The sequence below is a fragment of the Cydia amplana genome, chromosome 10 (assembly GCF_948474715.1).
Source record: "Cydia amplana chromosome 10, ilCydAmpl1.1, whole genome shotgun sequence".
Classification (NCBI taxonomy): domain Eukaryota; kingdom Metazoa; phylum Arthropoda; class Insecta; order Lepidoptera; family Tortricidae; genus Cydia; species Cydia amplana.
This window is the reverse complement of record NC_086078.1, coordinates 900,038-911,528: the sequence shown is the minus strand read 5'-3', so window position 1 is coordinate 911,528 and position 11,491 is coordinate 900,038. Positions and strand designations below refer to the sequence as shown.

Sequence of the window (11,491 nt, the reverse complement as noted above, 5' to 3'; positions counted from 1 at the left end):
TTTTATTTTTCTTAATATTTTGTATATACAAACTTATACATGGTAGGTGGCAGTTACCAATATGTAACTAAATGCATACTTTATTCTTAATTTTACATTATTAATTATGATCTCATAGTAGCATATTAAAAAAAAATCATATGAAATATGTGCCTTCTAAGGCACAAAAAAAAATTACGCTTTTTGTGATATTAAAGAATTACAAATATAACTATGTGTCAGATACACGAAATATTTTGGCGAAAGTTTGTTTCAATCTGAGTCACCGTCACCGCTTGAACTATAATCACCCACCAAAGATACTTTCACATCTTTTACGTTTTCTAAACTAGTTTTACTATCTTCATTTCCGACTTTAACTTCACTTTCTTTCCTATCTTTAAATATTTCACAATTTACATTATTTAGCTCTTCAACATCCTTACTTATAATCTGATTATTGGCATCAATTTCTCCTTTTAGAAAATCAAGTTTATCACCTACTTTTTCTTTAACAGTCTCGTCTTTAGTAAATACATCATTTTCAATATTATTATCTTTTGATATCACGTTATTATCGTCCTGTTCTTTAGTGGTTTTAACCTCACTATTTTCATCTTTATTCTCCATATTCACATCACTATTTTCACCTTTTGTATCCGTGTTCACACTATTATCAACCTTTTTCTTTTTAATCAAAATCCCCAGCGCATTTCTAGTCAAACTTGCGTTCTTACTCAAAGATTCCTCTTTCTTCAGCCCTCCAAAACTAGTTATTAACCCACTAGAGCTTGGTAAAGCGGGACTGTTGAGTATTTTAGTTCTAGTCGAAGTTTGTTTCTCTTCTATAGTTTTAGAGGGTTGGAGTGTGAGCAGGGTCGCCATGTGACGGTCTTCTTCTGATTCTGGCAGGAGGTTGATGTCTAGAGATGACCTGGCGAGCAGCAGACTGTCGTTCACTGCCGATTCTTCGAGTTCTTTTCGACGTTTCTATAAATATAAAATCAATTGTATAAAGTTGTTAAAGGAGTAAGTATACATAATTTGAGTCTACAGGCAATAAAACTGACTAATAAATCATCAGGACAGGCCATATGATGAGAGAAACCTTGGATAAGTGGACAAGAGACCTTGTAGAGTGGTGCCCTAGATATAATAAAAGAAAGAGTGGCCCACAAAAGTTTAGATGGTCGAATGATTTAACAAGAATAGGAGGTAAATGGATGCAAACAGCAAAAGAAAGAAACAAATGGAAAGCTATGGAGGAGGCCTACGTCAAAGGACGAGTTGAAGCTAAAGTTGATAAATCAAATTAATATATGTTATGTACCAGCTTCAATAATAAAGGCTAATTACAATACAATTACAATTACAATAAATCATACGTCTAGATGCCGTGTGATGTGATTAAAGAAATTCATATTATATAGGACCAACTTTTTTATCTTTTCAATATGATGTACCTACAAGAAAAGTTTAACAATTTTTTCCATTATTTTAGTACTCTGACAACAATATTTGGGTTTCTATGCTCATGTAACACCTCTGGAGTTGCAGGCGTCCATAGGCTACGGTGACTGCTTACCATCATATGTGGTATAAAAAAAAATGTAATTAGCTATGCAGATATGGTAGTACCCACCACAGGATAGTAAAACAGGTATGACTTACTCTGAAATTCCTCCTGAGTGAGCAGTTGGCTTCGTAGTCATCCTTCCACACGGACTCGTTCCTGCCGACCAGCCGGCCCAGCCGCGGCTTGTCCTGCTTAGCTGCATCTTCATCACCTGTCAATTTCACATTAATATATTATTCATTTAAAATAACATGATACTATTTAAAACAAAATATCTGGGAGACCGAGCTTTGCTCGGAAAACATATAAAAACTCAAAAATGCGCGTTTTCCCAGAGATAAGACCTAGCTAGATCGATTTTTCGCACCCGAAAACCCCCATATAGTAAATTTCATCGAAATCGTTAGAGCCGTTTCCGAGATCCCCGAAATATATATATAAATAAATAAATAAATAAACAAGAATTGCTCGTTTAAAGGTATTAGATAGATAGATAGATTACTAAAATGGAACTCTATGGACACAGCTTTTTTTTCTACATTTATATGAAAAAAAAGGGGCTTTTTCTACCATGGTTTAAAGAGTGACCCAAGATAAGTAATTCACTCAAAGAAATGCCCAAATTGGGTATGAACCCAGGTCCTTGAGCTTTGCAGGCTTTTTATTTATCACAATCAACAAAGCTACATATTGTAGGTACTACTGTATTAAACTTATGAATAAAATCATTGATTAAATTTGACTGAAGTACAATCATTTCTGTTATGTATTTAGATGGGTACTTGCAGGATTGAATTGTAATGACAGCTGAAGGTAGTTTGGAAATAAATGAGTTTTGCTTCTGATCTCAATGGCGTTGTATCTTTTAATTTCTAAAATCTTCCCCATAAAAAGTTGCTTAATGACATGAAACAGGAAGTAGTTGATACCTGTTTTGTGTTCCAAGCGGAACATAGCATCATCAAACAGCTTCTTCTGTGTTTCCTTTGTCTCCGGGACAATCTGACCATTCTCTGTGGGGTCCCATCTGTTCTCCTGCCGTCTTGCTCCTGATACTATCACATAGTCCAAGTTCTGGAAGAAAATAGATAGGTAATGAGATAACAAAGGAGGTGAGCTTATTAAATAATGTTCTTTGTTGTCAAACAAAAAATAAGATTTATGAAAATTTATACCACTATTAAAACCTACTTTTTATAAAATAATAAGACAAGACTTGAAGTTGTGTTCCACTTATACTAAAGTATATATTCAACAAAATTAAGTTAATAAGTAACAATTTATACTTTGTTCTAAGATTTTTCTGGGTGTTGTGTTACATTAGAAATATTCCAACTGATAATACATACCCCAGGGTCTGTTTTGATTTCAAAATGGTTGTCACACAGATGGCATTTCATTTTAAACTGATACACCGGAGTGGTGTAATACATTCCGATCTTGGTCTTTTCTGCGTTGTACCGCACGCCCATGCCGATGTGGTTGTTGCAGCCGTCACACCAGATGTTATACGGCATTTCAAAACGGATTATAAGGATACCCATGTGGAGTTTCCTTGCCCGCTCTCTCAAAGCATGGGTGCCCAGGAACTTGTTCAACCCCCCGACCTTTGGGTCGTAGTCGGGGGGATAGTAATGGTTCTGGCCTTTGCGTTCACCCATTTTTGATTATTTTGCTGAAAAATAAGTAATAAGGTTACGTTTTGTTGTGAATGAATATTGTATTTAGAGTAAGTAGAAACTTACTTGCCAGTAATAAATAGCTTTTATTCGATTAAGGAAATGCCTCTTTACAGGAGATTTAACTGACTACAGAAGGAAAACCTTAATTTATAGCATAGCACAAAAGGAAACAATTTCGTCATTACACTTTATTTATTATTGACTGACAAACTGACATTGACAATGACATTATATTTTTTTTACAAATATATTTCTTCTAACAGATTTTACGCCATGGATACTTGTATTTTGAGCCACAAAAGGGTTCCGTATAGTGATGTTGAAAAGGGTTCCATTGTTTGTACTGTCGTGTAAACTCCACTTTTATGCCATAAACAATTTGGTTTTTCTTCAATGGACGACAGCTGTTTGACAGCTCTGCTTTTATTTTCTATAGAATTTAACTCTCCATCACAAAAAAGCTTTTTGTTCATCAATTTGTTTGTTATTTGAAAATAGAGTTCTAACTAGAGCTTTGTTGTCCTACGTTTCTAGTGAGAATCTAGGAAATGAGGGGTGAAACAGAGTGCACTATAAATAGATCGAGCCGCAGTTAGTTTATAGTTTACGTCTGATTGTGATGATTTATCAGACATATTGAGTGCAAATTTGCGAGCCATGGGTAGACGAGAGGAGCCCGCTTGGGCTAAGGGTACGGTGGGGCTGCTGGCGGCCCGGGAGCGCGGTTACGTGGACCGGCAGTTCCAGAACCGTCTGACGGTGACCCGTAGTATGATAGACCGCTTAGGGCTGGAAACAGAGTTAAACGGGCATATGGGCTGCGTGAACTGCTTGGAATGGAACCATGATGGATCGTAAGTGTACCTCAACTCCATATTTAGCGGTTGCTACCTTTATTTATGACAAATCAATGACCTACGTCACTTTGATCGTAGTGTTTTGGCATCGGCATCTGATGACCTGCACGTCATTCTGTGGGACCCGTACCGGTACAAGCAGCTGCACAACATAGCCACAGGACACACTGGCAACATATTCTCAGTAAAGGTAAGAATCTAATAGTCCTTTGGCAGTATAAGCATAATTTTGTTATGAAAATGTCAACCATAGAATGACTGTCTTAGTGAATATTTGCTAGGCTTTGCTATTCTTTAGGAGGGGAGGTATAATTTTACGTACGGCCATGCCTAGTTGTTTTGCTTGACTTGGTATAATTTAATTCCAATTATGATAGTGTGATCATTCAATATATGTTAATTTTGTTCTCAGTAATCATGCTATTAAATAAAATATAACTATAAGTCTTGTGTTCAGTATAATGTGTGATAGAAACAAACATGCAGGCAGGGTGTCCATGCTTCATCAATTGAGTAAAACAAAAAGTACCATTGAATGTTGAATATTGTTTTTAGTACTGCCCCCATGGTTAATTTGGCTGCTAAATTTACCATTACTCAACTGGCATATTTTTACTCTGATCAGAAATAAAAATACCAATAACAAACCAAATTCTGAAGAAAATCTGAAGAGCAGAGCTCGAAACACCTGACTCGCATTGTTTGAATACTGCACCCTGTATTAAAATGATAATTCAATTTGCTGATTTACATTCCAATCATCTTGCTTTTGTACCATTAAAAACTAAGGCTGAGATTAAACCAATATATGTCTTCTACACTCATGGCAAAGGTGTCTACTATACTAACTACTAAACATAATAAATATTTTAATAAAATTATTTTATTTGTTTTCTAGCTATGTGTAACCTCATCCGTAGTACTCTGAATCCATCCTATAATAAACATACTCATATATTATATAAACCGAACATTCTCCTCAACTGTGAAAGTCAACACCGACATATAAAGAAATAAATAAAAAGACATTGGCAAATTCACCCTGTGCAAAATTGCAGGAAGTAAAAGCCAGGAAAAAAAACATACTCAAAAATATAATTAGCATGCACTTAAAGCAATGTCGAGCATTCACTATATACTTTCACAATGTTTGTTTGTGTGTTGTGACCTTGACCTGCCAAGATAATAATAGAGCTATCAGTAAATAAAACCTACAATAATTGTAGAGTATGTCATTGGTAACTCATTTTATAATTGTTATAAAAATAATTCTTTAGCTGTCCATGAAATAAAGACAAATGCAATATTTATTATAAGCCTTCAGATCTTTTTTGCAAGATCCTGGGACCTATTCAAGAGATGGGACCTGTAGGATCCGGAGAAATGCCGAGATCAAGGAGTTAGTGACCAATCTAAATATCATCGGCGAAACGAAAGCCACGTTTCGCTTTCGAAATAAAATACCTACCTAGTCTGTTCAAAAAATGCCATAGAAAAATAAGCAGTGTACATCATTACTCAGGCAAACAGTGTGTCACAGTCATAAGAATGCCACAAGCATTGTGTAATAAAATCAAGTCACAACGACTTGCATAACTATTTGCAGATAACTCATTCAAAACATATTACTTAATCTAATGCAACAATGTAAATTGAGTTAGGTATAGTATAGCAGGAAAAAAAAAATGCCTATGTAAATTGCCTAGTTTGTTATTATTATCTAGACACGCGGTAGCGTGTCCAGCCAAGTTCAAAGAAAAAGGAACTGGCGACGCAGCAACCGTGTGTAATATTACACGAACCATTTCGAGCTACTTTTGACCCCTTCACAACTTGAAACCTACTTAACCTACACACATGAAATTTGGCACATGTATTGAAGTCCCTTAGCTTGTACAAAATACAAAATTTCATAAACATAGCTCAAACTGTTATGGATAAATTAACCTTTAAAAACCGGCATTTTTGTGACTGACTGACATATATAAATTACCTTAACACGCTCTTATTTTCTTAACAATAAAGTCGCGTTAATCATTTTGATGACCTGGCCCGCTTAGCAACTTCTGCAGCTCACTGTATGTGTTTGCCCGCAGTTCCTATCTCCCGACCTGATAGCGACCTGCGCCGCTGACGGCACAGTGCGCGCGCGCAGCATATGCGGCGGCGCGCCTCTACTGGAATGCTCCTGTCATTGCGGAAGGGTCAAAAGGCTGGCCGTCGCTCCGCATAACCCGCACCTGATCTGGTCTGCGGGTGAAGATGGACTTATATTGTAAGTTTCATGTTCTCTTTGATGAGTGTTTCTATTTTGTATGACCCTAGCGACCCGCCCCGCTTCGCACGGGTTAACAAATTATACATAAACCTTCCTCTTGAATCACTCTATCTATTAAAAAACCGCATCACAATCCGTTTCGTAGTTTTAAAGATCTAAGCATACATAGGACTGTCCCTATGTATGTCTGTACATACAGCGGGAAGCGACTTTATTTTATACTATGTAGTGATAGCATAATATGCATCATCTATTGTAGCATATGCGTCATATGCGGCGGCGCGCCTCTGTGCTCTCTATGTGAGATGTGACCGCTGGCTTCAAATATTGTAGGCACATCATCTATTAGTAACTGGGTCAATCAACTATTTCTTGTTGTTATTCTGTCCCATCAGCGAGGAGACAATAGTAGCATAGATTGTTAGAACTTCCGTACCATGTTCTACTAATATGCTGAGTTAGATGTCCCATTATTCAAAGGTCTTATAATTACCATAGAATTTTAAGAGTGACTCAGGAGACCGTAACCATAGCAACGTGTGACAAGAAAAAGTTGATTAACCCTACTGTTGCATTTGCTTTTTGAAATCACCTTAATTTTTGTGAATGAAAATCATAAAATAAGTTTTTGGCAATAATTTCATTTTTGGTACAAGCTTTTATCGCTGACTGTACTTTTCTTACGACAGACAACTAATACTCATCGAGACAATTCTAAAAACCCCTGACACAATTAGGTTGCGTAGTTTCATCACGAGAGTTCCTATGGCCACCTCCTGTCTCCATCATCAGATCAGCTCGATGGTACCATAATATTGCATTGTCACCCGACTTACGACTTACATGTGTATGCAAAATTTTAGCTCAATCGGAAGCCGGGAAGTGGATCAAATTTAACTTGCAAGATTCCATTACATAGTTAGTTACATACAGACATAAGTCTTTTGTGAGGCCTGTTTTTAGGGTTCCGTACCCAAAGGGTAAAAACGGGACCCTATTACTAAGACTCCGCTGTCCGTCCGTCCGTCCGTCCGTCCGTCCGTCCGTCTGTCACCAGGCTGTATCTCACGAACCGTGATAGCTAGACAATTGAAATTTTCACAGATGATGTATTTCTGTTGCCGCTATAACAACAAATACTAAAAACAGAATAAAATAAAGATTTAAGTGGGGCTCCCATACAACAAACGTGATTTTTGACCGAAGTTAAGCAACGTCGGGCGGGGTCAGTACTTGGATGGGTGACCGTTTTTTGCTTGTTTTTTGTTGATGGTGCGGAACCCTCCGTGCGCGAGTCCGACTCGCACTTGGCCGGTTTTTTTTAGGTAATCAACGTGTAGGCTAACTGGTGGTTATTGTACAGACAACACGACCTCCGCACCTCCCATCGCTGCACGTCCGCCAACGTGCTCGTGAACCTGCTCAACCACCTCGGCCGGTACGCGGAGGCCAAGTGCGTGTCGGTCAACCCACGCCGGCCCTACCAGCTGGCCGTGGGGGCCAACGACCTGTACGTGCGGCTGTACGACACCAGGATGATCAAGATTAGTAAACTACAGGTTAGATACAGACACATAAAAAAGTACATAGCGTAAAACATACATAGGAAAAATTTACTTGCTATTGCTAACCAATTTTAAATCGTTTTATAATCTAATCGGTACTTAAGAAATCCTAACCTGTCAGTTCCCAATGGCTCAAATTTGAGCCAGAACGCTTATGGTGACGTCACACACGTGGGAGTTGACGGGGAAGTTAGGAAACTGGCTATAGTTTATGTTTTAAACTAATGTCCGCCCGCGACACGGTCCGCGTACAAATCATAAGAAAAATGCACTCAGAAATACCTTTCGTGACGTGTTAAATATCAGTTTCAAGTTTAATTTTACAGCGCAACCGACAGTTCGGGCCGGGTCTTATCAATATCATGGAATAGTTTTATTTACAAAAATTTTTTCGTGTGAAATCACTCCCGATTTGACGGAAATTTTTGATGCTACGAGCCCAGTTTTGTCGTTTTCAAATTTTTTACTCATATCCTTTTTCGCATTAAGTGTTCTGTTTTATTTTTCTTTATTCTTTATTATATTGCAGTCATGTTCATGTTACATTAGGTGTTACGATTTGAGAATGGTAGGTACATGACACTCTGTAAGGGCACTCAATATTTCTTAAGTCTAGGTAAGTATATGCATGCATCTTATATCAATAGCAATAAAATCTATTCATAATTTTGTACTTTATCGACCTTTATGTAGTATTCAATGTCACTCCTTTTATGAGAATAGTAAAAAATAATGAATTATCATGCTAATTAATATTAAATATAGATGTCCAGGTTAATATATAAATAGATTCAAACAATAAGCAATATGGTCACATTAATTAGTTATTATGTCGTTTTTAGAGTGCATAAATGTCGATAAATGTTTACAAATGTTAAATGTGTTTTATTTTCTATACACCAATATTGGAGTGTGACGGTTGTCAGCAGGTGCAGGCTGCGGCGGGCGCGGGCATGCGCGTGGCGTGGGAGCGCGGCAGCGTGCGCTGCGCGCGCGCCGGCGCCGGCGACCCCGACCACAACATACCCCGAGCCGCCGTCACTTACTACGCGCCCGGTAAGTGTACGCACACACAAGTAAACATACTCAATAGGGATGTTGACGCCGGCGACCCCGACCACAACATACCCAGAGCCGCCGTCACTTACTACGCGCCCGGTAAGTGTACGCACACACAAGTAAACATACTCAATAGGGATGTTGACGTCGGCGACCACGACCACAACATACCCCGAGCCGCCGTCACTTACTACGCGCCCGGTAAGTGTACGCACACACAAGTAAACATACTCAATAGGGATGTTGACATGAATCGCGAATATATAACATGTCATGTTTTTACCATAGCAGGGAATATTAGAACGCGGAAAATCATATTTTGCAAGTGTAAATATGGGTAATAAATAAATTAAAAATAATCAAAAGTATTTAAAATAATTTTAAAAAACGCTTTAAAAAAATTGTCAGTTGCCATATAAAAAATTTAAAAACATGACTGACAGCAGTTTGGTTAAAACGCCGTTACGTCATCAAGGTCACGTGACAGTTTGGAGCGTTTAGGCGCGAAATTTAAACACGAAACTTATTATACATGTTTTTTATTCAAAATTAATGAATATATTTTTTTAATAATTTTTTCTGTGTATTACGTGTCTATCTAGAAAATGAAACCAGTTCCAAAAAATTGTCAACATCCCTATTAGAGTTAGTTGCACCAAACTATTTGTCATTGTTAAAGAGTTCGCTAAATTTTATTGTATGTAAAGTTTCATAGTAAACCGCCGCGGCGCGCCGGGTGACGTTGATCGGTCTGTCAAGTGCGGATGGTGCAACTGGGACTTATAATCAGTGATCGGGGATTTCTGTGCCACTTGGGGTGAATGACCTCAATCATTATGCTAGTATGGATATGCCGCGGGATTCCGGGATTCGTGTGCGATATAGGAGAGTGTTTTGGCATGTTACTGTTAATCAATTAATCATGCATTGCATATATTATTAATATTAATAATTGAAAATTTGAAATTGAAAAATTGAAAACTTAATAATTTTTTGAATAATATTTTTTCTTTAAATCATAACCAACACTGTTTTTTTACAGTCCTTTATTTTATAAACGAATCACCAACACCGAAGTAGCGTTTACTTTTCGAACAGTTTTGTTCCTATCGCGGGCCAAGTGGCGTATCCATATTACCATTTCGACTTGATATCCCGCGGTGTGGCATAGAAATCCCCGATCACTGCTTATAATACTCGAGGGGCGTCATGCCCGCATGTGTGGTACTGTCCAATCTACTGTTGTATATTACAGTTTTTGTTTAATCGTTGTTCAGGTCACCTGTCGATTGAACCGAACGAGCACAACTTCCCTAAGAAAGCGACTACTTACGTCGCGTTCAGTCACGACGGCAACGAGTTGCTAGTGAACCTAGGGTCAGAACAGGTACGAAAACTTGAAAAAAAAAAATCGAAATATATTTATTTCAGGAAATACAGAAGTGTCAATAAAAGCAGTACAGTGGGCACACTAGACACAGCCTGTATCGTGGGAATCTAAGAGAAATACCGAATAATACATTTGCCACTACAAATATCAAAGCAATTACATTTTAAGTAAATAAGAAATTTTTATCTATTATCCTGCCTAAAGTCTCAGTAAGTTAAAAAGGTGTAAGTAATGTGTAAGTTTATGTGAATGTATATCCTCCTAATGCCCAGCTATACCAACGAATTATCAAAAAAACTACCACTGAAATTTGAACTTAACTTGTAGGAAATAGAGTTGATTTTGGGTTGTTTGAAAGTTGAACGAAACAAAGCAAAAGCGACTCTGTTCCAATTGAACATGGTTTAAATTACATCGAAGTGAATAGGTACTATAGGTAGGACCTTGGGCCTTAGGAGGATATATATAGTTTGTCAAAAGACTGTCTCATTTCACACATAGACAGAGGTAATCATACTATCTTTGTCTTACGAGGGGTATTCAAAATATTCTCGGTATGAGAATGAAAACAAACAAGTACGAAAAGTTTGATATTTTTATTTTTCAATATACTCCCCCCCTATGTTCATACACTTAAAAGATCGATCAATTATTTTTTTTAATCCCTCGTAAAAATATTTTTTATCTTTCGTGTAAAAATGCTCCTCCACTGCCGCCTTCAATGCTTCATCGTCAGAAAATTTATTTCCACGCAGATCCTTTTTAAGATTGGGGAGCAAAAAGAAGTCGCTGGGGGCTAAGTCCGGACTATACGGTGGGTGAGTAACAGTTTTAAACCCACGTTCAACAATAGCTGCCTTGGCAATATGAGCAGTATGGACGGGGGCGTTGTCATGCAGAAGCAGAATACCTTTGGTTAACTTTCCTCGCCTCTTTTCTTTAATTACATCCTTTAATTGACGTAGAATGTTAGCGTAGTACTGTCCTGTGATATTTACACCTTTATCTTTATAATCGATTAGTAATACTCCTTCACAATCCCAAAATATCGTGGCCATGACCTTGCGAGCTGAAGGGATGACCTTGAACTTCTTGGGATGAGCTG

The 11,491-nt window shown here is 37.6% G+C and overlaps 2 protein-coding genes across 2 annotated transcripts in view; one reads left to right on the top strand and one right to left on the bottom strand.

Annotated features, from left to right (window-relative positions):
• Nucleotides 1–237: 237 nt before the first annotated feature.
• On the bottom strand, nt 238–3,301 carry LOC134651520 (coiled-coil domain-containing protein 130 homolog). Its single transcript, XM_063506622.1, has 4 exons — nt 2,905–3,301; nt 2,485–2,629; nt 1,651–1,766; nt 238–969 (listed from the first exon to the last, which is right to left on the bottom strand). Exons 1-4 carry the CDS (start codon nt 3,214–3,216, stop codon nt 253–255), a joined length of 1,290 nt encoding a protein of 429 aa, XP_063362692.1. The 5' UTR covers nt 3,217–3,301; the 3' UTR covers nt 238–252.
• A 260-nt stretch (nt 3,302–3,561) lies between these two features.
• LOC134651486 (WD and tetratricopeptide repeats protein 1) overlaps nt 3,562–11,491 on the top strand; it is a 30,205-nt gene continuing 22,275 nt past the window's right edge. The window contains exons 1-6 of the mRNA XM_063506600.1: nt 3,562–4,091; nt 4,173–4,284; nt 6,191–6,369; nt 7,736–7,931; nt 8,873–8,993; nt 10,274–10,383. Coding sequence (XP_063362670.1) covers nt 3,895–4,091; nt 4,173–4,284; nt 6,191–6,369; nt 7,736–7,931; nt 8,873–8,993; nt 10,274–10,383 — 915 coding nt within the window. The 5' untranslated portion in view covers nt 3,562–3,894. The remainder of the gene's footprint in view (nt 4,092–4,172; nt 4,285–6,190; nt 6,370–7,735; nt 7,932–8,872; nt 8,994–10,273; nt 10,384–11,491) is intronic.